This window comes from Pongo abelii, chromosome 2, assembly GCF_028885655.2.
Source record: "Pongo abelii isolate AG06213 chromosome 2, NHGRI_mPonAbe1-v2.0_pri, whole genome shotgun sequence".
NCBI lineage: Eukaryota > Metazoa > Chordata > Mammalia > Primates > Hominidae > Pongo > Pongo abelii.
Genome location: NC_085928.1, coordinates 106,711,490 through 106,737,686, shown reverse-complemented (window position 1 = coordinate 106,737,686; position 26,197 = coordinate 106,711,490). Strand labels below are relative to the sequence as shown.

The window sequence follows — 26,197 nt, the reverse complement described above, 5'->3', positions numbered from 1 at the left end:
TCCAACATGGTGAAACCCTGTCTCTACTAAAAATACAAAAAAAATTAGCTGGGTGTGGTGGTGCACTCCTGTAGTCCCAGCTACTCGGGAGGCTGAGGCAGGAGAATCGCTTGAACCCAGGAGGCAGAGGCTGCAGTACGCCAAGATGACGCCACTACACTCCATTCTGGGTGACACAGCAAGACTCTGTCTTAAAACAAAAAAACTGGCCGGGCGCGGTGGCTCACGCCTATAATCCCAGGACTTTGGGAGGCCGAGGCAGGTGGATCACAAGGTCAGGAGTTCAAGACCAACTTGGCCAAGACGGTGACACCCCAACTCTACTAAAAATACAAAAATTAGCCGGGCATGGTGGTGGGCACCTGTAATCCTGTAATCCCAGCTACTTAGGAGGCTGAGGCAGGAGAATCACTTAAACCCAGGAGGTGGAGGTTGCAGTGAGCCGAGATCACACGACTGCACTCTAGCCTGGGTGACAGAACAAAGACTCCGTCTCAAAAAAAACTATTGCACTGTGTGTACATACCACAATTTGTTTATCCATTCACCTAATTATTTTAACCTAGGTTTTGGCTATTTTCCTCTTTTACCAATAGGTATCTTCTTTTTTTTTTTGGTAAGACAGAGTTTCGCTCTTCTTGCCCGGGCTGGAGTGCAGTAGTGCAATCTCAGCTCACTGCAACCTCCACCTCCCAGGTTCAAGCGATTCTCCTGACTCAGCCTCCCAAGTAGCTAGGATTACAGATACCTGCCACCACTCCCGGTTAAATTTCATCATGTTGGTCAGGCTGGTCTCAAACTCCTGACCTCAGATGATCCACCAGCTTTGGCCTCCCAGAGTGCTGGGATTATAGGCCTGAGCCACAGCGCCAGGCCTTGTTTTTTAAGACATGAGATTTCACTATGTTGCCCAGGTTGGAGTGCAATGGCTACGCAAAGGCACAATTATCAATGCCACAGCCTCTAACTCCTGACCTCAAGTGATCCTCCCACCTCAGCCTCCAGAGGAGCTGGAATACAGGCACATATCACCACACCCGGATTTAACCACCTTATTAGTCCTTCTTTTTTTTTTTTGAGATGGAGTCTCCTTCTGTCGCCCAGGCTGGAGTGCAGTGGCAAGATCTTGACTCACTGTAACCTCCACATCCCAGGTTCAAGCGAGTCTCCTGCCTTAGCCTCCGAAGTAGCTGGGGTTACAAATGGGTGCCAGCACACCCAGCTAATTTTTGGTATTTTTAGCAGAGATGGGGTTTCACCATTTTGGTCAGGCTGATCTCAAACTCCTGACCTCAAGTGATCCACCCACCTCGGCCTCCCAAACTGCTGGGATTACAGGCGTGAGACACCAGGTCTGGCCCCCATTAGTCTAAGAACCACTTGACATTGCTGAATATCTCACTAATGTGTATTTTCTACATCACTAATTTTTGCTTTTATTATTTCCTTTTTTGTTAGGTTTAATTTGGTGTAGTTTTTCTAATTTCTTAAGAAAGATGTTTGGACCACTGATTTCTAACCTTTCTCCTTTCCTAATATAAAGAAATAAATGTTCCTCTAGGCATAGCTTCTACTACATCTTTTAAAAGTTAATGTTGGCTGGCGCAGTGGCTCACACCTTTAAACCCACCACTTTGGGAGGCCAAGGTGGGCAGATCACGAGGTCAAGAGATTGAAACCATCCTGGCCAACATGGTGAAACTCTGTCTCTACTAAAAATACAAATATTAGAGCTGCGCATGGTGATGGGCGCCTATATTCCCAGCTACTCAGGAGGCTGAGTCAGGAGAATCTCTTGAACCCGGGAGGTGGAGGTGGCAGTGAGCTGAGATCGCACAACTGCACTCCAGCCTGGGTGACAGACTCCATCTTCAAAACAAAACAAAAACAAATAAAAAGCTGGTTATTCTGTTTAAGTCTTTGAGGATATGACATAAAATCCATTTGGTATGATGTATGAGCTTATCTGTTCACAACACAAAACTAACTTACCATCGTCTTGTGAGGAAGAATATGGGTAAATGTGGTGGGAAGCTTTTGACTTCTCATCCGTAAATGTTCCCTGGAAAGCAAATGAACAAAAACCACAAAAATAAAGCACATGGCAATGAACTATGAGATCCCAGATACAAATTCCATACAAATTCTAAAAGCATGGTTTTACTTATAGACTTTATTAAAAAAGACTTGCTTCTTTTTAGTCAAATAAAAAAAGTGATTAACAACAATACACCAAAAAATTGTCTGCACAGTTTAGACTGCTGTATAGAAAAAGTAATTCGAGCACCTATTAGCTAGTTCTCTACAGATGTCTCTCTCTGGGTATCCATATCAGTAATATGGGTACTACTAATTCTTTTTTTTTCCTGAAATGGAGTCTTGCTCTGTCACCCAGGCTACAGTGTAGCAGCACAATCTTGGCTCACTGCAACCTCCTCTGTCTCCTGGGTTCAAATGATTCTCCTGCCTCAGCCTCCCGAGTAGCTGGGATTACAGGCACCCGCCAGCACGCCTGGCTAATTTTTCTATTTTTAGTAGAGATGGGGTTTCACCATGTTGGTCAGGCTGGTCTTGAACTCCTGACCTTAGGTGAGCTGCCTGCCTTGGCCTTCCAAAGTTCTGGGATTACAGGTGTGAGCCACTGTGTTCAATCAGGTACTACTACTTCTTAAAATTACTTCCAAAGTCATCACAAATCATCATTACTTCAAGTGAATCAATGCCATTCCTGGCCTTGAGCCATAAGCTAGGACTATGTGCAAGCATAACACAGATATATTGTCAAGTTCAGTTTCAGACCACCGTAATAAAGCATTACAAAATTAGTTGCACAAATTTAGTTTCCTGATGCATATAAAAGTTACATTTATGGCCGGGTGTGGTGGCTCATGTCTGTAATCCTAGCAATTTGGGAGCCAGGTGGATCATTTGAGGTCAGGAGTTCGAGACCAGCGTGGCCAACATGGTGAAACCCCATCTCTACTAAAAATATAAAAATTAGCTGGGCGTGGTGGCACACGCCTGTAATCTCAGCTATTCCGGAGGCTGAGGCAGAAGAATCACTTGAGCCCAGGAGACAGAGTTTGCAGTTAGCCAAGACGGCACCACTAGTTTGGGGGACAAAGTGAGACTCCGTCTCAAAAAAATAAAAAACAACAAAAAAGTTACATTTAGGCCAGGTGCAGCTGCTCACACCTGTAATCCCAGCACTTTGGAAGGCTGAGGTAAAAGGATCACTTGAGCCTAGGAGTTCAAGACTAGTCTGGGCAACACAGTGAGACCTTGTCTCAAATTAAAAAAGAAATTAGCTGGCACTTTTGTGCCTGTAGTCCCAGCTACTCAGGAGGTGAGGTGGGAGGATCATTTGAGCCCAAGAGTTCAAGGCTGCAGTGAACTATGATTATGCCAGTGTACGTTAGCCTGGGCAATACAGTGAGAGAGACCGTCTCTCAAAACAAAAATCAAAAGTTAAGTTTACAGAGTTTTAGAAAACAGTGTACGTACCTTAATTTAAAAATATTTTATTGCTAGAAAATGCTAACAATAGCGGCCGGGCCCAGTGGCTCACGCCTGTAATCCCAGCACTTTGGGAGGTCGAGGCAGGTGGATCACCTGAGGTCAGAAGTTCGAGACCGCCTAGCCAACATGGTGAAACGCGTGTCTACTAAAAATACAAAAAATTAGCCAGATGTGGTGGCAGGCGCCTATAATCCCAGCTACTCAGGAGGCTGAGGCAGGAGAATCCCTTGAAACCCGGAGGCGGAGGCAGAGGCTGCAGCGAGCCGAGATCGCACCATTGCACTCCAGCCTGGACAACAAGAGCAAAATGCCATCTCAAAAAAAAAAAAAAAAATGCCAACAATCACCTGAGACTTAAGCAAATCAGTCTTTTTGCTGCTGGAGGATACTGCCTCAATGATGCTGGCAGCTGACTGATCAGTGTGGTGGTTGCTAAAGGTTAAGGTGGCTGTGGCAATTTCTTAAGTCAACAGTAAAGTTTGTCACATTGATTGACTCCTTTCACATATGATTTCTCTGTAGCATGCGATGCTGACAGCATTTTACACACAGCAGAATTTCTTTCAAAACCCTGCTGCTTGCTTTATCAACTAAATTTATGTAATATTTAAAATCCTTTGTTCTCATTTCAACAATGTTAACAGCAACTGTGCCAGGAGTAGATTCCATGTCAAGAAACCACTTTGTTCATCCATAAGAAACAACTCTTCCATCTGTTCAAGTTTTGTCATGAGATCGCGGCAATTCAGTCACATGTTCCAGCTTCACTTCAAATTCTAGTTCTCTTATTTGAACCACGTCTGTAGTTACTTCCTCTACTAAAGTCTTTAACCCCTCAAAGTCAATCACGAGGGTCACAATCTACGTCTTCCAAACTTCTGTTACTGTTGATATTTTGACCTCTGATGAATTGCATGTGTTCTTAGTGGCATCAAGAATGATGAATCTGTTCCAGAAGATTTTCAATTTACTTTACCCAGATCCATCATAAGAATCACTAACTATAGCAGCTCTATCTTTACAAAATGTATTTCTTAAATAACAAGACTTGAAAGTCGAAATACTCCTTAAAACATGGCTGCAGAATGGAAGTTGTGTTACTATGCATAGAAATAACATTAATTTCCTTGCACATCTGCAACAGAGGCTTTGGTGACTAAGTGACTGTCAATGAGCAGTAATATTTCAAAAGAAATTGTTTTTCCTGAGCAGTAGGTCTCTACAGTGGGCTTAAAGTATTCAGTAAACCATACTGTAAATAGATGTGCTGTCATCTAGGCTTTGCTGTTTTGTTATGGAGCACAGGCAAAATAGATGTAGCATAATCTGTAGGGCCTTACTATTGTCAGAATGGCAAACGACCATTGGCTTCAACTTACAGTCACCAACTGCATTAAGCCACAAAATAGCCTGGCTGAAGCTTTTAAGCCAGGCATTGACTTCTCCAACTATGACAGCCCTAAATAGCATCTTATTTTAATAGAAGACTATTTCATTTACATTGAATATCTGTTGCTTGGTGTAGCCAGCTTCACCAATTATCTTTACTAAATCTTCTGGATAACTTGCTGCAGCTTCTACATTAGCACTTGCTGCTTCAACTTGCATTTCTATGTTCTGAAAACGGCTTCTTTCCTTAAACCTCATTAGGCAACCTCTGCTGGCTTCAAACGTTCCTTCTGCAGCTTCCTCACCTCTCTCAGCCTTCACAGAATCGAAGAGAGTTAGGCCTTTGTTCTGGATTAGAATTTAGCTTAAGGAAATGTTGGGCTGCTTTGATCTCCTAACCAGACCACTGAAACTTTCTCAGTATCAGCAATAAGCATGTTTTGCATCCTATCATTTGCATGTTCACTACAGTCCCACTTTTAATTTCCCTCAAAAACTTTTCCTTTGCACTAAAAGCCTGGCTGTTTGGCTTAAGAAGCCAAGTTCTCAGCTTATCTTGGCTTTTGTCATGCCTTCCTCACTAAACTAAATCACTACTAGCTTTTGATTTAAAGTGAGAGATAAGCAACTCTTCCTTTGACTTGACCAGCTAGAGGCCATTGTAGGGTTATTAATTGGCCTAATTTTAATACTTGTGGGTCTCAGGGAATAGGCAGGCTAGACAAGAGGTAGAGAGATAGAGAAGTGGCCAGTCAGTGGAGAAGTCAGAACACATACATTTATCAATTAACTTCACCATCTTCTATGGGTGTTGTGATAAACCAAAGCAATTAAAATAATATCAAATAGCACCTATCACAGATCACTATAACATGTATAATAATACTAAAAAAGTAAGCCAGGCACGGTGGCTCACACCTGTAATCCCAGCACTTTGGGAGGCCGAGGGGGGGCGGGGGGGGGGGGGGGTGGCTCACGAGGTCAGGAGTTCAAGACCAGCCTGGCCAACACAGTGAAACCCCGTCTCTACTAAAAATACAAAAATTAGCCGGACGTGGTGGCGGGTGCCTGTAATCCCAGGTACTCAGGAGGCTGAGGCAGAGAACTGCTTGAACTCGGGAGGTGGAGGATGCAGTGAGCCGAGATCGCGCCATTGCACTCCAGCCTGGGCGACAGAGAAAGACTTTATCTCAAAAAAAAACAAATAAACAAGCAAAAAACTAAAAAAGTTTGAAATACTGTGAGAATTACCAAAATGTGATATACAGACATAATGTAAGCACATGCTGTTGGGAAAATGGCACCAACAGACTTGCCTGACACAGTTTCCACAAACCTTCTATTTAAAAAAAGGAGCAGGGTGGCTGGTGGAGGGGGGTGCTGCAGGGCGGGTTCCGTGGCTCACGCCTGCAATCCCAGCACTTTGGGAGGCCGAGGCGGCAGGGGCAATCTCTTGAGGCCAGGAGCTTGAGACCAGCCTAGGCAAGACCCTGTCTCTTCAAAAATAAAAATAAAATAGCCAGGTGCAGTGGAGCACACCTGTTGTTAAAAAAAGAACAACAAGAAGGCCGGGCAAGGTGGCTCATGACTGTAATCTCAGCACTTTGGGCAGATCATGAAGTCAGGAATTCGAGACCAGCCTTTCCAATATGGTGAAACCCCATCTCTACTAAAAAATACAAAAATTAGCAGCGCAAGGGCCGGGTGCGGTGGCTCACGCCTGTAATCCCAGCACTTTGGGAGGCCGAAGCGGGCGGATCACGAGGTCAAGAGATCGAAACCCTGTCTCTACTAAAATACAAAAAAATTAGCAAGGCGTGGTGGCGGGCACCTGTAGTCCCAGCTACTCAGGAGGCTGAGGCAAGAGAATGGCGTGAACCCAGGAGGCGGAGCTTGCAGTGAGCCGAGATCAAGCCACTGCACTCCAGCCTGGGTGACAGAGTGAGACTCTGTCTCCAAAAAAAAAAAAAAAAAAAAAAAGTATATATACACATGTATATATACACACACGTGTGTGTATATACGTATATATACACACATATATGTACGTGTGTGTGTATATATGTAACATATATATACATATATGTAACAGCTAAATATTCAGCATAAATTGTAGGCAATATATAAAATGTTTCCAGTGTGACCCGGTAGCAAAAAGAGTAGGTAATTTCAGCTTCAAGGCAAGAAACAGCAGGTTAATTTGTTCTACTTCTACCCTGGTAACATTCCACATATACTTTAAACTGCATTTGACAGTCAATCCAATAAAAAGATATTCCAAAAGAGAGGTTTAAGGGATCTGTTCAAAGCCATAATACTAGTGAAAAAAGGAAATGGACTTCAGATTGCCCAATATGATAAAATAATTATATTACCTTACACTTTGAGAGAGATGTCATATATAAGAGGAAGAATGTACTCAATCTATAATTGCAAGCAGTATTAGAAACATTAACTTTCAGAACATGCAAGATATTTTACTAAATGCTAAAACATAATTCAATTGGTAATCTCTTTTGCAGCAGGAAAAAAAGACATTTCATGAGGTTTCTCAACCAATTCTAAGGATCCATAAAACGCAGTCACACAAAGAATGTTTCAGAAAATTATCTTCTACATAAGTCTCCTCAGCTAGCTTACTATGTGATGGGCTTAATTACAGTTTAGTCACGTGTAATCATAAACTTACATGTAGTAAATACCCAAAGTCTCAGCCTAAAATGAAGTCAGAAGAAGAAGGCTAAGATGTCAGAAGACAGTACTAGTACATGTGTATCAAGACAAAGCAAGCTTGAGGGGGGCAGAATTTTTCTGAGACGGTGTCTTGCTCTGTCACCAGGAGCACAGTGGCGCCATCTCAGCTCACTGCAACCTCCACTTCCTGGGTTCAAGTGATTCTCCTGACTCAGCCTCCCCAGTAGCTGGGACTACAGTGGCATGCCACCATGCCCAGCTAATTTTGTATTTTTAGTAGAGACGGGGTTTCACCATGTTGGCCAGGATGGTCTCGATCTCCTGACCTCGTGATCTGCCCGCCTTGGCCTCTCAAAGTGCTGGGATTACAGGCGTGAGCCACTACGCCCGGTCTTCAACTGTTTTTTTTAAATCATATATGTAACAGAATACATAAAATGGGGGGTTAGGGGAGACAGGATTACTTGAAAGTAATATTTCATTTCTTCTTACCAACAATTATGTTACCAACTCTATTTGACTTTATAATCTCTGTGATGTAGAGTTCTGTGATACATAATACACTGGTCTCCTTAGGTCTATGTAAGCACACTTTACAATAAGACTAATGACTCCATACCAATGACTTTATTAAATGCTATTCCAGGCTAAAAGCTAAAGATGAGGGGAGAGAAAAAAACATTGGTACTTTAAGAACTCAAAAAGAGGCCAGGTATGGTGGCTCACACCTATAATCAATCCTAATACTTTGGGAGGGCGAGGCTAGAGGATGACTTGAAGCCAGGAATTCAAGACCAGCCTGGGAACATAGTGAGAAACCATCGTGGCCGGGCACAGTGGCTCATGCCTGTAATCCCAGCACTTTGGGAGGCTGAGGTGGGAAGATCACTTGAGGTCAGGAGTTCGAGACCAGGCTCATCAACATGGCAAAACCCCACCTCTACGAAAAGTACAATCAGCGGGGTCTGGTGGCACACACCTGTAGTCCCAGCAATTTCGGAGGCTGAGGCACGAGAATCGCTTGAACCTCGGAGGCAGAGGATGCAACGAACCGGGATTGCACCACTGCACTCCAGCCTGGGTGACAGCGCGAGACTCTCTCAACAACAACAAAAAAACTGGAAGATCTCTTGAACCCAGGAGTCCAAAGCTACAGTGAGCAAGGATGCTAGGATAGTGCCACTGCACTCCAGCCTGGGCAACAAAGTGACACCTCATCTCTATAAAGAAAAAAAAAAAAACTCAAGAAAAAAATTTCTTTTGATGCAAATGTATCAAAAAATCCAAAACATTACTATGGTTGACATTTATTAGAGGCTTACAACTACAAAATGAAGTGATCGTGTCTATTATTATCTGAAGTGATTGTGTCTATTACCTGATGTCGTTTGATGATATCTTTCAATTTGTTAGCCAACTTCAGATCAATGTCTGGAATGAGGTAGATGTTGGGTCTGGTCAAACAATTGTTCTGAGGATGAAAAGAACAGACTTTCAAATTCTCTTAGTTTTGAAATAATATCACATTATTTATGCAATATACAAACCACCCCCAGATAACCTTTTCTGCCACAAAAAATATTGAGAAGCATGACCTAAAGAAATTCAGCAACTTTTTCATTAAGATACCATACCAGATTGCCAGATTAATCTTCCTCCCCAATTTTACCCAAATTTACTTTAATGGTCTAATATAGTGTTTTTAGCTATGGAAGGGATTACAGTTAATCTTAAAAATAGCAATGGCAAGTGGCTCACGCCTGTAATCCCAGCACTTTGGGAGGCCGAGATGGGTGGATCATGAGGTCAGGAGATCGAGACCATCCTGGCTAACACGGTGAAACCCTGTCTCTACTAAAAATACAAAAAAATTAGCCAGGCGTGGTGGTGGGCGCCTGTAGTCCCAGCTACTCGGGAGGCTGAGGCAAGAGAATGGCGTGAACCCGGGAGGTTGGAGCTTGCAGTGAGCCGAGATCGCACCACTAAACTCCAGCCTGGGTGACAGAGTGAGACTCCATCTCAAAAAATATATATACAAAATAAAATAAAATAAATAAAAATAAATAAAAAATAGCAATGGCAAAACACGTATGTTAACTCCCCAAATCATGAAGAAAACTCTCACCCAACAAACAAAACATATCCAATTGTTTCCCTAGCTAAGAATCTGTGGGACAAACAACTTCCACATATTAAGTTAACAATAACATCTAACTGAATTTTTGCCAGCTACCTCTCCCCAGGAAGGTTAATTTAGTGATCACCATAAATTATCAAACAATAAACATATTAGGAAACACAAATAAGGACATTAAGCATTCTTTTCCAGGTTATAATACATTTAGAGAAATAATATGTATATTTATGGTACAACCATGGAACAAATCCAAAGAAAATATTCAATCAAGTGAACAGTAGGATGGAATAGTGTTTATACTAAATAAAATGAAGGCAGGCCGGACTCTGTGGTTCATGCCTGTAATCCCAGAATTTTGGGAGGCCAAGCAAGCAAATTGCTTGAATTCATGAATTTGAGACCAGCCTGGCCAACATGGCAAAACCCCATTTCTACAGAAGATACAAAAAAATTAGCCAGGTGTGATGGCGTGTGCCTGTAGTCCCAGCTACAGGGGAAGCTGAGGTGGGAGGATCACTTGAGCCCGAGAGTTCAAAGCTACAGTGAGCCTAGCTCTGACTGCACCACTGCACTCCAGCCTGGGTGACAGAGTGAGACCCTGTCTCAAAGAAAATAAAAATAAAATAATAAAATAAAGACAACTCAAACAATACATTAGGTAAAATTAAGAAAATTATCATAAATTATTTCACCATAAATTTTAATACTCTTAAAGACAAGATTAATCATAGCTCTAATCCCCAAACACCCATAAAAATAATAAAACAATACCTTTCAGAACATTCATTTTCTTCCTTTGTTCTTTTGGCAATCCAGTAAAGCCAATCTGGTTTTTTTTTTTTTGAGAGCCAATCGGTTTTTTGTTTTTGTTTTTTGAGACGGAGTCTCGCTCTGTTGCCCAGGCTGGAGTGCAGGGGAGCAATCTCGGCTCACTGCAAGCTCCGCCTCCCAGGTTCACACCATTCTCTTGCCTCAGCCACCCGAGTAGCTGGGACTACAGGTACCTGGAACCACGCGCAGCTAATTTTTCTTTTTTTTTTTTTTTTTAGTGGAGACAGGGTTTCACCGTGTTAGCCAGGATGGTCTCGATCTCCTGACCTCGTGATCTGCCTGCCTCGGCCTCCCAAAGTGCTGGGATTACAGGCGTGAGCCACCGTGCCTGGCCAGCCAATCTTAAAACTGAAAATATATTAAAGGCAAACTTGTTAAATAACCTAAGTTTCCAAGTTACCTGCACCAATGTTTTTTCAATGTTCATAAACATTTCCACATTACGATCCATTCGAGATGGGTTCTGTAGGTCAAACCTCCGCCTAAAAAAAAAAGAAAAACCCTAGTTAATTTGTCTCCCAGCTTAAACACAAATGAAAACTTGGTTTTAGAATTCAATGCAAATGAGTTAGAAAGATTTGGAAATTAAAATAACTCTACAAAACGTGTGAGATATTCTCTCAGTAACATAAGAATACATAGTATCAACACCCTTATAAAAGATATATTAAGATCCACCTCAGTGAAAATGAAGTGTCAATTCCATGACATATCTATCTAATTTTCCTTAAATCTAAGACATCTTACATCTTATAGAAAAGCAGTCCACAGATCCAGGCTGGGCGCAGTGGCTGACGCCTGTAATCCCAGCACTTTGGGAGGCCGAGGCAGGTGGATCAAGAGGTCAGGAGTTCAAGACCAGCCTGGCCAACATGGTGAAACCCCATCTCTACTAAAAATACAAAAATCAGCTGGGCATGGTGGTGCACACCTGTAATCCCAGCTACTTGGGAGGCTGAGGCAGGAGAATCGCTTGAACCCGAGAGGCGGAGGTTGCAGTGAGCCGGGATCACGCCACTGCAACTCTAGCCTGGTGACAGAGCAAGACTCTGTCTCAAAAAAAAAAAAAATCATTTGTTCAAATTCAGCAGTATCTGTGTTCTCTTAGATAAAGGAAAGCATCTTGGGTATTTAATTCTGATACAGCTGTAAGACTTGTGATTTAAACAGACAATTTTTCTCCAAATAAAATTTTTAACTGGCCACAGTAGCAGTCAAGAGCAGAGATTATCCCTTAATCTGAAATCACTTGATAGCTGGAGGTATCCCAAACCCACAAGTATGAATAACAAGTACTGTTTTCCTAAATGTGGTAAAATTGATCTATTTACCTTTACTTGAAACTCTTCTCCAATGTCTCTTCACATTAAGTTCCCAAGCATGTCACCTCCATTTGGTTAAATCTTTACAAAGTCTAATGCCTGTTTCTCCTTACTTTTTATTCAATACCTACTTTGTTTTTGCTCTGTTTTAGTTCTTTTAACACTAGCATCCAGGAGAGGAGTAGAGTTTAGTGACTGAAAGTAAGGATTGTGGAAAACTACATTAGTCTTGAGCAATTTGTTAACCCAAGGATCGACTGCTTCATAAATATAATAGCCTACTGTGGGTTTTTGTGAAGGTTAAATGAGGTATATATTAGAACAGTGCTTAAGTTTAACATAAAGTAACTTGATCAATAAATGTTAGCTATAGTTATAATTTTTGTTTTTTGAGGCAGAGTCTCACTGTGTCACCTAGGCTGGAATGCTCTGGTGCAGTAAGAGCTCCCTGTAACCTTGAACTCCTGGGCTCAGGGGATACTCCCACCTCAACCTCAGCCTTGCGTAGCCGGGTCCATAGGCACCAGCCATCACACTCAGGTAACTGTTTTTTATTTTTATTTTTGTAAAGCCAAAGGTCTCACTATGTTGGTCCAGACTGGTCTCAAATTCCTAAGCTCAAGCAATCCTCCCACCTCAGCCTCCCAAAGTGCTGACATTACAGGGGTGAGCCAACACGCTTGGCCCAGTTATAATTTTCTTAATCATTACCAGATACTGCCTAGAATTAGGCAGTCTAAGTCCAGAGCTCATACTCTTAACTCACATGTCATGCTATTTTATTCTGGAGATGTTCCCCACACTTCCAATCTTTCTTTTTAAACTCTGTAGCCTTTCCAGGATGTTACTACCCACTCAATGGGCCTGACACTATCACTTCCAGAATCAGTCCCCAAGTCACTTGCTCTATAAAGCTAAGCCTATCTTCTTTCATGTTGTTGTTGTTTTAAATGGAGTCCCACTCTATTGCCCAGGCTGGAGTGCAGTGGTGTGATCTCGATTCACCACAACCTCTGCTTCCTGGATTCAAGCGATTCTCCTGCCTCAGCCTCCTGATTAGCTGGGATTACAGGTGTGCTCCACGACACCCAGTTATTTAATAAGTAGAGACAGGGTTTCACCATGTTGGCCAGGCTGGACTCGAACTCCTGACCTTAGGTGATCGCATGCCTCAGTCTCTCAAAGAGCTGGGATTACAGATTACAGATGTGAGCCACCACGCCCGGCCATCTTTTTTTTTTTTTTAAAGACGGACTCTCGCCCTGTCGTCCAGACTGGAGTGCAATGGGGCAATCTCAGCTTGCTGCAACCTCCTCCTTCTGGGTTCAAGCAATTCTCCTGCCTCAGCCTCCCGAGTAGCTGGGATTACAGGCACGCACCACCACGCCCAGCTAATCTTTTGTATCTTTAGTAAAGACAGGGTTTCACCATATTGGCCAGGCTGATCTTGAACTCCTGACCTCGCGATCTGCCCACCTCGGCCTCCCAAAGTGCTGCAATTACAGGTGTGAGCCACTGTGCCTGGCCCACACCCAGCTAATTTTTTTATTTTTAGTAGAAATGGAGTTTCACCATGTGGGCCAGGCGGGTCTCGAACTCCTGACCTCATGATCCACCCACCTCAGCCTGCCAAAGTGCTGGGATTATAGGCATGAGCCAGTGCGCCGGCCTTTCATGTTCTTAATACATCCTGTGCACAATGCTGATACAGCCCCATCAAAGAACTATCTTGTTAGTGAGACATCTCATTAGATACCCTGAGGACAATGGCCAGGTTTTTAAAACTTTTCCTTTACAGCCCTACTGGCTAGAAGAATGTGCAGCTTTATAGAGCAAACTATAAACTGCACTCCAGCCTGGGCGACAGAGCAAGACTCTGACTCAAAAAAAAAAAAAAAAAAAAAAAAAACTACAATCTAATTTTCAAAATTAGAATATTGTGACTTTGTAAAGTTGTAATGAAATGACTCTAGGCAGTGAACATCAATGTCTGCCCATTACACACATAAACAACCAGACATTGTATACCTCCAGATAGAAGAATAAAACATTATCTATGATTATTATTGTTGCCAAAAAAAGATAAGGAACCAAATCAGACTAAGCTTCTACCACCAGTTTACAAGAAATTTAGAAGACCATGTTAAATGATAAACTGGAGGCATATAAGCAAAATCTAATAAAACATGGACAATCCTACGAGACAACTATTTCAGTAGAGCGGAAGGTACTTGTGAGAAAAAGAGACAGAAGAGATAGACAACTTTATCTTTCTCGAAGAGAGTCATATCAACCAAAGGCAACGTCTGCACTGCACCTTGTTTGAATATTAATTCAAATAAGACATAAAAATCATTTATGAGATGAGAAATTTGAACGCTCAACGATTTAATATTAAAAATTATTGTTAATTTTCATATCTGTAATAATGGTAGTGTTATTATACTTTCTAAAATCCTATTTTAGAAATAAATACATGGCAAAATATCTAAACTTGACCCTTAAACAACATAGGCTGGAAATGAGCAGGTCTACTCATATGTGGATTTTCTTCTACCTCTACCATCCAAGAAAGCAAGAACAGCCTTTCTCTTTCCTCCTACTCCTCCAACTACTCAACGTGAAGACAAGGATGAATATCTTTACGATACACTTCCATTTAATGAATAACAAATATATTTTCCTTTCCTTATTCTTCAATTCTTCACCCCTCATTCTTCATACTTACATACCTGTTTTCAGAGCTCTAATTGCCTCCAGGATATCTATTTATTTTACTATTATTTTTAAAAATAAAGATGGGGTCTTGCTATGTTGCCCAGGTTAGTCTTGAACTCCTGGACTTAAGTGATTCTTCTGCCTCATCCTCCCAACGTGCTGGGATTACAGGTGTGAGTTACCACATCTGGCCCCACTACGATGTTTGCCACCCTTTTGGGGTATGGCATACTAGACCCTCCTGTGGGGATGGTCTCCAGGGTATTATAGCTTGCTGTCATCGTACAAAGCTCCTTATTTGAGGCCAGCTTTTGCCACTTTTCCACAAAACTGTTTGGCTCTATTGTTGTCTTGCCTTTGGCTCAGTGTATTTTTGTTTTTCCTTTTAGAAGTTTGCTTCTGATGCCCTTTTACAGGCATGAGCCACCACGCCGGCCTAATGATTATAGTTCTAATTTGCATTCCTCTTTCGGGTTGAAGCTTGAACATCTTTCTGTATTATTAGAAAGCAAAACTTAATATAAACATTCCCAAGATAGGGTTCCAGCCTGCTGGGTGACAGAGCAAGACTCTGTCTCAAAAAAGGAAAAAAAAAATGTAACAATCTCTTCAGAACTGCAGGTAAAAATAAACAATGTCCTAATCTCTGGGCATGTGGGCACTAAGAGTCAATTCTCTATTACTTAATTGAACTTGGTATTTAATCTCTCCTTTGGGAGATCTGTTTGGATTCCCATGAATAGGTCAAACTTGTTATCCTTCAGTTACATGTAACTATACTTCAAAACTCTATACAAAGTTGTATCCTTCAGGAGAAAAACCATAAATAAGACACTCATTGATTTTGCCTATTTAGAAACATCCAGAAAGATCAAACTTAACATTTCAATTCTGTAATCTCTCTTTCTGTTTTTGACACAGGGTCTCTGTCACCCAGGCTGGAGTGCAGTGATGCAATCTCGGTTCACTGCAGACTCTACATCCTGAGCTCAAGTGATCCTCCCACCTCAGCTTCCCGAGTAGCTGGGACTACAGGCATGCGCCACCACACCCAGCTAATCTTCCTATTTTTTGTAGAGGCTGAGTTTTCCCACATTGCCTGGGCTGGGTTCAAACTCCTGGGCTCAAGCAATCTGCCGACCTCAGCCTCCCAAAGTGCTGGGATTACAGGCATGAGCCACCACAGCTGGCCAATTCTGTAATATTAATCTGTACAGTCTCTTCACAAATATGCTAGTAATTACCAGGTATTCCCATTCAACCTCATATGCATGACATTAGAGTTTCGTGTCATTAGAGACTAAAACAAAGACTACTGAGAAGTCAGTAAGAAAGAAGAACCACAATGAAATATGAAGAAAATAGTGCTTGCCATAATAACAAAACCAGCAAACTTTGGACCTAAAGCCAGAAATGCAACCTAGACTGTGAAGTTCAATTAAAGAACACAAAGTACTGAAAGGCATGTTAGGCATGGGGCAAGTCAGGGCATGGTCAGAATGACAGGTCAGTATGCAGATATCCAAACAGAGTGGGGAGTTACTAAAATATGCACTCACTTCAAGTGTGTGAGGCACAAGAGATGAGAGAAGGTGCACACTGAAACTGGATACATAACTATACCTGAAAGGAAATAATTCTGGCACAATCTGCATAAAAGACTTGGAAAAATCCTTATTCCTGACAATGCTAACCCTATCCTTTACGTCTTTTTTAGTCCCACTTTTAATTTTAAGGAAACTGTATTACATATTTCTTTTTTTTTTTTTTTTTTTTTTGAGACAAGCCACTGCACCCGGCCTGTATTACACATATCTTTCTAAACTACTGCAAGTGATTTCAGATAAAAATATTTCACTGTGGCCGGGCACGATGACTCATGCCTGTAATCCCAGCACTTTGGGAGGCCGAGTCTGGCGGGTCACCTGAGGTCAGGAGTTCAAGACCAGCCTGGCCAACATGGAGAAACCTGGTCTCTACTGAAAATAAAAAAATTAGCCATGTGTGGTGGCAGGCACCTGTAATCCCAGCTACTCAGGAGGGTGAGGCAGGAGAATCGCTTGAACATGGGAGGTAGAGGTTGCAGTGAGCCGAGATTACACCACTGCACTCCGGCCTGGGTGACAGAGCGAGACTGTCTCAAAAAAAAAAAAAAAAAAAAATTTCATTGTGCAGAAACTACAGACACAAAGCAAGTTCCACAATATGTGACCTAGGAAAAATCATATCACTTTGGTATTCTATCCTCAAGTGTCCAGGTTAGGACTTGTGATAGAAGCTAAACAAGAACCAAGGACAGAAAAGAGTTCCAACTGGGAACCCAGAGTCAACAGTAGGGTACAAACCATCTCTACAAGTACAGAGACATGCCATTGGTCCTAGATCAGGGAATACCGTCGTGAGAGGTCCAACATCAGAGCTACACACAGAACTGGAAAACAGAGAGCTACCTCCGATAATAAAAACAAAAAAGTCTCATGCTCTTTTAGTCAGTATCTTTTTTTTTTTTCGAGACAGCCCAGGCAGGAGTGCAGTGGCGCAATCTCAGCTCACTGCAACCGCCGTCTCCCGGGTTCAAGCAATTCTCCTGTCTCAGCCTCCTGAGTACCTGGGATTACAAGTGCCTGCCACCAAGTCTGGCTAATTTTTTTTGTATTTTTAGTAGAGACGGGGTTTCGCCATGATGGCCAGTCTGGACTTGAACTCCTGACCTCAGGTGGTCCAAATCAATATCTATTAAACACCATCCATATATAAAAAGTTTCAGTAAATACACATGTAAGTTTATATCTCCTACTATTTACTATATAAATAATTTATTTAATTACACACTTGTCCTTATTGTTGATCTAAATATTTATTTGCACTTCCCAGCCATAAAGTATTGGGTTAGCTTAACTTTTAAAGTAAAATATATAAATTACATGTGTATTCTCCTGGAAAGATGCTAAGGTTATAAACTGTGCACAGCTAACTCAACTGAAAATACCAATTTCAGGACAATATACTCCACTCCCCCAGCCCTACCCTGTGAAGTATGTCCCTGACAACTCCACAGCTCAGGACATCACTAGTCCCAGTAACTGATGGAAACCCCAGAGTCCAAGAGAAAAAAAAGAAATAGTACCAAGAGAGACAGCTAGAAAAGGGGAAAAGACTGAAGGGAGCAAAATGGCAGGAACATCTGCAGGGATTCTCAATCTATCTCCAACACTGACCTAGGCAAAGATCTGTATTTCTCCTTTTATGCCTGTCCTGAGGATAGCAAAATGGAATACTCTTGAAAGCCTAGATAACTTGATCTCTTAAAACTGCTATCTGGCCAGGCACGGTAGCTCATACCTGTAATCCTAGCACCTTGGAAGGCCAAGGCAGGTGGATCACCTGAGGTCAGGAGTTCGAGACCAGCCTGGCCAACGTGGTGAAACCCCATCTCTACTAAAAATGCAAAAATTAGCTGGGCGTGTGGTGGCAGGTGCCTGTAATCCCAGTTACTCAGGAGGCTGAGGCAGGAGAATCACTTGAAGGTTGCAGTGAGCTGAGATCGCGCCACTTCACTCCAGCCTGGGCAAAAAAGCACAACTAAGTCTCAAAAAAACAAAACAAACAAAAATACTATCTATCCACTTCAAATATAATGTATGAGTTCATTATACACACTTACACATTTCATGGCAAGCCTACCTTCTAATTTGCTAACAATGTACACCTGTTACTATAAAAATCAAACATAAGAAATCACTTGCCTAATAAATACTTGGTTGTGGCCGGGTGCGGTGGCTCACGCCTATAATCCCAGCACTTTGGGAGGCTGAGGTGGGTGGAGTGCTTGAGGCCAGGAGTTCGAGACCAGCCTGACCAACATGACAAAACCCTATTTCTACTAAAAATAGAAAAATTAGCCAGGCATGGTGGTGCACACCTATAGTCCCAGCTACTCAGGAGGCTGGGGCATGAGAATTGCTTGAATCTGAGGCGCAGGATGCAGTGACCTGAGATTGCACCACTGCACTTCTAGCCTTGCCAACAGCCTTGGTTGGTCCTATTTTTAAGACCCTGTCTCAAAAATAAATAAATAAATACGTGGTTGCTTGATATTTTTCTTGGATGTAGAAACAAGGTAAATTAGGGCTCTTGGTAAAACACATTAATCATAATGTGCTTACAGGATTTTCTAACACAAGGAAACAGGACTTAAAAGTAAATAACTTAAGATCAAAACATGCAAATAAACACAAAAACTTACCATCCCTGTTCATTTTTATACTTGTAAGCAGCCCCAAGAATGTGACATAAGGTGCCTCCAGCTTTGAAATCCATGAAACACTTTGCCTAAAAATGATACAAATTACACATGAGAAAAATAAAGCTTCTGACAAAATTACTCATGTCTGAATTCTAAGTTTTTTAAATTCAAAGATATAAACAAATACGAATTAAACAACCTCCTTAAACATCTTCTCGAATAAACTGAGGAATCAATACATTTTTCTAAAAGTAGATCAGGCTGGGCATGGTGGCTCATGCCTGTAATCCCAACACTCTGGGAGCGTAAGGCAGGAGGATCACTTGAGCCCAGGAGTTCAAGACTAGTCTGGGCAACATAGGGAGATCCAGTCTCTAGAAAAAAATTTAAAAATTAGCTGTGCATTGTGGCACACACCTGCAATTCTATCCAGGAGGCTGAGGTGGGAGGAATCACGTCAGCCTGAGAGGTTGAGCCTGCAGTGAGCCCTGATCGCCCTACTGCACTCCGGCCTGGATGACAGAGTGAGATGCTGTCTCAAGAGAAATCAAATGAAATAAAATAAACTGAACTGAAACTACTTTCTTGTAGCCAGTACAGTGGCTCACACCTATAGTCGCAGCTACTTGGGAGGCTGAGATGAAAGAATCACTTGAGCACAGGAATTCAAAACCAGCCTGGACAATATAGCAAGACCCCATACCCCTCCCCAAAAGAATTCCTTTTAAATTCCATAAACATATTATAATTTGAGTAAATAATCTGTCAAAAGAAAGATTTTAAAAAGTTAAATCTAGGCCAGGAGCAGTGGCTCACATCAGTAATTTTTTTTTTTTTTTTTTTTTGAGATAGAGTTTTGCTTTTGTTGCCCAGGCTGGAGTGCAATGGTGCTATCTCAGCTCACTGCAACCTCCGCCTCCCAGGTTCAAGTGATTCTCCTGCCTCAGCCTCCTAAGTAGCTGGGATTACAGGCATGCATGACCACGCCTGGCTAATTTTGCATTTTTAGTAGAGACAGGGTTTCTCTGTGTTGGCCAGGCTGGTCTCAAACTCCCGACCTCAGGTGATCTGCCCGCCTCAGCCTCCCAAAGTGCTGTGATTACAGGCATGAGCCATAGCGCCTGGCTACACACCAGTAATTCTAACATTTTGAGACACCAAGGTGAAAGAATCACTTGAGCCCAGGAATCTGAGACCAGCTTGGGCAACACAGTGAGATCCCACCTCTACAAAAAATTTAAAAATTAGGCCAGGTGCAGGAGTGGCTCACACCTGTAATCCCAGCATTTGGCAGGCCGAGGCGGGCAGATGGCTTAAGCACAGGAGTTCAAGACCAGCCTGGGCAACATGGTGAAACCCCGTCTCAACAAAAACTGCAGAAGAAATTAGCCAGGCATGGGGGGAGTGTGCCTGTAGCCCCAGCTACTGGGAGGCTGAGGTAGGAGGATGGCTTGAACCTGGGAGGCAAAGGTTGCAGTGAGCTGAGACCACGCCACTATACTCTAGCCTGGGCAATAAAGCCAGAACTTGTCTCAAAAAAATATAAATATAAATATAAATATAAATTATAAATATAAACATAAATATAAATATAAAAATTAGCCAGGCATGGTGGCACATGCCTGTAGTCCCACCTACTCAGGAGGCTGAGGTAGGAGCATGCATGAGCATGGGAAGTCAAGCTGTAGTGAACTGTGATGGTGACAAATCCAGCCTGGGTGACAGAGTGTGACCTTATTTCAAAAATCAAATTTTTTTTATAAAAAAGATAAATCAAAATGGTTCCAAAGAAAATGTCTGTAACCCCAGTACTCTGGTTGAGAAAGAAGGCAGGGAGGAAGGGAGGACTGCTTGAAGCCAGGAGTTTGAGGCCAGCTTGGGCAAGGAAGTGAAACTTTGTCACAAAGAAACAAAACAAAAAAAGAAAAAAAGAAATGTAAGGATAGTGGACTTTTTCGCCTTATAAATTCTTGACTATAAATATACAAAAATTAGGCCAGGCATGGTGGCTCACGCCATCCCAGCACTTTGGAAGGCCAAAGTGGGTGGATCATGTGAGGTGAGGAGTTTGCCACCAGCATGGCCAACATGGTGAAGCCCCATCTCTACTAAAAATACAAAAATTAGCCAGGCATGGTGGTGGGCGCATGTAATCCCAGCTACTCGGGAGGCTGAGGCACGAGAATCGCTTGAACCTGGGGCAGAGGTTGCCAAGATCACACCACTGCACTCCAGCCTGGGTGACACAGTGAGACTGTCTCAACAAAAAAATTAAAATAAAAATAAAAACATAAATTATGCAAAAATTGTAAGTGAACACTTTTATTATACTTTTTAATCTTTTTGAGACAGGGTCTCACTGTGTTGCTCAGGCTGGAGTACAGAGGGGTGATCATGGCTCACTGTAGCCTCTGCCTCCTGGGTTCAAGGAATTCTCATATCTCAGCCTCCCAAGTAGTTGGGATTACAAGCAAGTGCCAATACGCCCAGCTAATTTTTTTTCTGTTTTTTGCATATTTAAAAGACAAACTTTTGCCATATTGGCCAAGCTGATCTGAAACTCTTGTTCTCAAGTGATCCGCCCACCTCGGCCTCCCAAAGTGCTGGGATTACAGGCATGAGCCACCGCACCTGGCCTATTATAATATTTTAATGACCATAAAAATGTGGTGTAACTATATAAAACTATAACTAATAGCTAAAATCTATGCCACAATTCAAGAGATCTGTGCTTTACGGATTAAAAATGTAGCTCAAATTAAACGAAATGGTGAATAATTTCCACATTATGAAGGTAAAAACAATATAAACTGAGCATCAAATAGGCTAAATAAGATGAAGTGTTATTAGAAACACCCATGCATTTTTTTCTCTAAAAACTATTACTACAAAATAATATACTGGAAAGAACCACATAGGTAGCAAACATTAAAAAGAGAGACAAAAAGCAGAATGGTGGTTGCCAAGGAAAGAGGGACAAGGAATGAAAGTTATTGTTTAATAGATACAGAAGTGAGCATAGTTGCTCCATCCCATAATCCCAAACCTTGGGAAGGCTGAGGCAGGAGGATCATTTGGGCCCAAGAGTAGAAGACCAACCTGGACAACATAGTGAGACCTCATCTGTTTAAAAAAAAAAAAAAAGTAATAAATAAAAATAAAAAGTATCCTGTAATCCCAGCACTTTGGGAGGCCAAGTTGGGTGGATCACTTGAGGTCAGAAGTTTGGGACAAGCCTGGCCAACATGGTGAAATCCCATCTCTACCAAAAAATACAAAAACTAGCCGGGCGTGGTGGCACACACCTGCAGTCCCAGCTACTTGGGAGACTGAGGTGGGAGAATCACTTGAACCTGGGAGAGGGAGGGTGAAGTGAGCTGATGTCACGCCACTGTAACAGAGTGAGACCCTATCTCAAACAACAAATAAAAATCATTTAAATGGCATATTTTGTTACAGATATTCTAACATAATTAAATATAAATAAAATTTTAAAAAATAAATAGGCCAGGCACAGTGGCTCACGCCTATAAAACCAGCACTTTGGGAGGCCAACGAGGCAGGATCACATGAGACCAGGAGTTCAAGATCATCCTGGGCAACATAGCGAAACCTCATCTACAAAATAAATTATAAAACAAAAATAAGCCGTGTATAGTGGCACATGCCTGTGGTCCCAGCAACTCAGGAGGCTGAGGTAAATGGATTGCTTGAGCCTGGGAAGTTGAGGCTACAGTGAGCTGTGACCACACCACTGCACTCCAGCCTGGATGACAAAGTGAGACCCTCTAAATTACACACACACACACACACACACAGAGAGAGAGAGAGAGAGAGGCGGTGGGGAGAGGGATAGAGAGAGGGGGCAGGCAAATAAAAAAGGTGGCTCACACCTATAATCCGAGCACTTTGGGAGGCCGAGGTGGGCGGATCACGAGGTCAGGAGATGGAGACCGTCCTGGCTAACATGGTGAAACCCCGTCTCTACTAAAAATACAAAAACTTAGCCAGGCATGGTGGCAGGCGCCTGTAGTCCCAGCTACTCAGGAGGCTGAGGCAGAAGAATGGCATGAACCCAGGAGGTGGAGCTTGCAGTGAGCCGAGATCGTGCCACTGCACTCCAGCCTGGGTGACAGAGCAAGAGTCCATCTCAAAAAAAAAGAAAATGCACGAGTCATTATAATTCTGTAGTGCTGACATCTTAAAACAGACTAATGTAGGCTGGGCGCGGTGGCTCACGCCAATAATCCTAACACTTTGGGAGGCCAAGGTGGACAGATCACAAGGTCAAGAGATCAAGACCATCCTAGCCAACATGATGAAACCACGTCTCTACTAAAAATACAAAAATTAGCTGGGTGTGGTGGTGCACACCTGTAGTCCCAGCTACTTGGGAGGCTCAGGCAGGAGAATCACTTGAACCCGAGAGGCAGAGGATGCAGCGAGCCGGGATCACGCCAGGGCACTCCAGCCTGGCGACAGAACGAAACTCCATCTCAAAAATAAATAAATAAATAAATAGACTAATGTAATTGGTAGGTATCTACTACGGTAGAATGAGACTTACTTCTCCTACAGAAAGCCTTCCCTAAATCCCCAGATTGGTCTAAAATGTTCTCCTCAAACCATGCATGTAATCACTATTGCACTTCAGCATAATACTGACATGACTGATTCATATATTTTATGTGGAATATGAATTCCTTGTGGACAGGAACAGTGCTTATTCAAATCTATCACCAATATTCAGCAATGTGCCACCTGACAACATAGGTAACCTGAATTTTCTCAACGGTTCAACTGTATTGACACCACTTAAAATTAGAGATCCACGCTACTCAGAAATATACACTGAGCAGGCCATAACAATAAAACATCTATATAAATAATTTAAGGTCAATTTCTCAACAGATATTAAATTTGAAAAATGAAATCATTACCAAATATATGCTTAAGACAAAGTAATTTTTTTTTTTTTTTTTTGAGCCAGAGTCTCACTCTTGTCACCCAGGCTGGAGTGCAGTGGCGCAATCTCGGCTCACTGCAACCTCTGCCTCCCGGGTTCAAGTGATTGTCCTGCCTCAGCCTCCTGAGTAGCTGGGATTATAGACACGTGCCACCACGCCAGGCTTATTTTTGTATCTTTAGTAGAGACAAGGTTTCACCAGGTTGGCCAGGCTGGTCTTGAATTCCTGACCTTAGGTGATCCGCCCGCCTCAGCCTCCCAAAGTGCTGGGATTACCAGCGTGAGCCACCGCGCCCGGCCAACAAAGTAAATTTATTCAGCCACTACAGGGACAGATGATGAGAATGAAGTAGAAAACAGATTTGCCAGGTGTGGTGGTTCATGCCTATAATCCCAACACTTTGGAAGGCCAAGGCAGGCTGATCACGAGGTAAGGAGTTCAAGACCAGCCTGGCCAATATGGTGAAACCCTGTCTCTACCAAAAATATAAAAATTAGCTGGGCGTGGTGCCAGGCGCCTGTAGTCCCAGCTACTTGGGAGGCTGAGGCAGAAGAATTGCTTGAACCCAGGAGGTGGAAGTTGCAGTGAGCAGAGATCACGCCACTGCACTCCAGCCTGGGCAACAGAGCAAGACTCTGTCTCAAAAAAAAAAAAAAAAAAAAAAAAACCAAAATTGACATTCAATTTTCCAATGGTAAAATATACATAAAAGCAGTGTAATCCCAGCACTTTGGGAGGCCACAGTAGGAAGATCTCTTGAGCCCAGGAGTTCGAGACCCACCTGGGTAACATAGGGAGACCTTGTCTATATTATTTAAAAATAAAAATAAATAAAAAGGAATAGAGGGATCTCATGAACCTATCAAAGGTACTAGTTCCAATAATGAAGTTCAAGGAGATAAAAACCTCGGCTGGGCGAGGTAGCTCACGCCTGTAATCCCAGCACTTTGGGAGGCAGAGGAGGGTGGATCACGAGGTCAGGAGTTCAAGATCAGCCTGACCAACACGGTGAAACTCCATTACTACTAAAAATACAAAAAAAATTAGCAGGACTTGGTGGCACACATCTGTAATCCCAGCTACTCAGGAGGCTGAGACAGGAGAATCGCTTGAACCTGGGAGGGAGAGGTTGTGATGAACCAAGACTGCGCCACTGTACTCCAGCCTGGGTGACAGAGCGAGACTCCATCTCAAAAACAACAACAACAAACCTCTACAGATGTGGCAGAATAAAATGGTACTGGCGGGGCAAGGTCTATTCTTACATCAAGGATTCTTACGGCCTGCACACAAATGGATCTGGGATAGAAACGGACTTGGGATTGGCTCAAAAAAGCTCAGTAACACAATCACCCAAATGAAAACCTGAGAAATCAAAGTCAGGTAATGGAAAGCTGGAGACAGGAACAAGAAACTTCTTAGAGACATTCACTGAACCTTGACTGTATCTCCCATTCCAGCCCCATCCTATAAACCCCCATGCTGAAGAGGCCCTGCCCTAATTCAAAATGAGTATAGTTCTTAAACATTCCCTAAATAAAAAGCACAGGATGTTAGAGCAAATACTTGTTAATTCGTATTGGAAAACCTAAAGAAAAGGTAGCCGGATGCAGTGGCTCGCACCTGTAATTCTAACACGTTGAGAGGCCAAGACAGGAGGATCACTTCAGGCTAGGAGTACAAGAACAGCCTGAGCAACATAACAGAGCGAAACCCTGTCTCTAGAAAATAATTAAAACAAAATTAGCCCGGCATGGTAGGAGGTACCTCCCAGCTACCCAGTAGGCTGAGTCAGGAGGGCTAGTTGAGCCTAGGAGGCTGAAGCTGCAGTGACCCATGATCACAGTCCTGTCTGAAAAAAACAAACAAACAAAGTAGCAAAAACTGAAATTTCCAGAGCCAGCAAAATGATGCCTTATATGAGTATCTCAACAGCTGAACACTCCAATTAGAGACTCTGGAGGTCAAAGTCAAGTCTAACAGGCTGCCTCTACTCTCAACTGTGTAACCCAATTGCTTTTAATAAACAATTCTATCCCTGGCTGACTCTACTGGAAATTTAATCTGATCTTATCCTGGGTATATATAAGTGGTCTCACCCTACTTATTTATAGCCCACCTAAAATCTTGCTGAGCTGAATGAAACTTAGAATAAATCTAGGCCAGGCACTGTGGCTCACGCCTGTAATCTCAGCACTTTGGGAGTCCAAGGGGGGCGGATGATGAGGTGAGGAGTCTGAGACAATCCTGGCCAACATGGTAAAACCTCGTCTTAGTTGGACGTGGTGGCACACGCCTGTAGTCCCAGCTACTCGGGAGGATGAGACAGGAGAATCACTTGAACCCGGGAGGTGGAGGTTGCAGTGAGCCGAGA

The 26,197-nt window shown here is 42.6% G+C and overlaps 1 protein-coding gene across 11 annotated transcripts in view; it reads right to left on the bottom strand.

Annotated features, from left to right (window-relative positions):
* Positions 1–26,197, bottom strand: part of SMARCC1 (SWI/SNF related, matrix associated, actin dependent regulator of chromatin subfamily c member 1) — a 196,820-nt gene that overhangs the window by 141,513 nt on the left and 29,110 nt on the right. For all 11 annotated transcript variants that reach the window (XM_024244357.3, XM_054550867.2, XM_054550863.2 and 8 more), the window contains 4 exons: positions 18,857–18,942; positions 10,971–11,052; positions 8,981–9,073; positions 1,993–2,062 (listed from right to left, as the gene is read on the bottom strand). In XM_024244357.3, the coding sequence (XP_024100125.2) occupies positions 1,993–2,062; positions 8,981–9,073; positions 10,971–11,052; positions 18,857–18,942 (331 nt within the window). The remainder of the gene's footprint in view (positions 1–1,992; positions 2,063–8,980; positions 9,074–10,970; positions 11,053–18,856; positions 18,943–26,197) is intronic.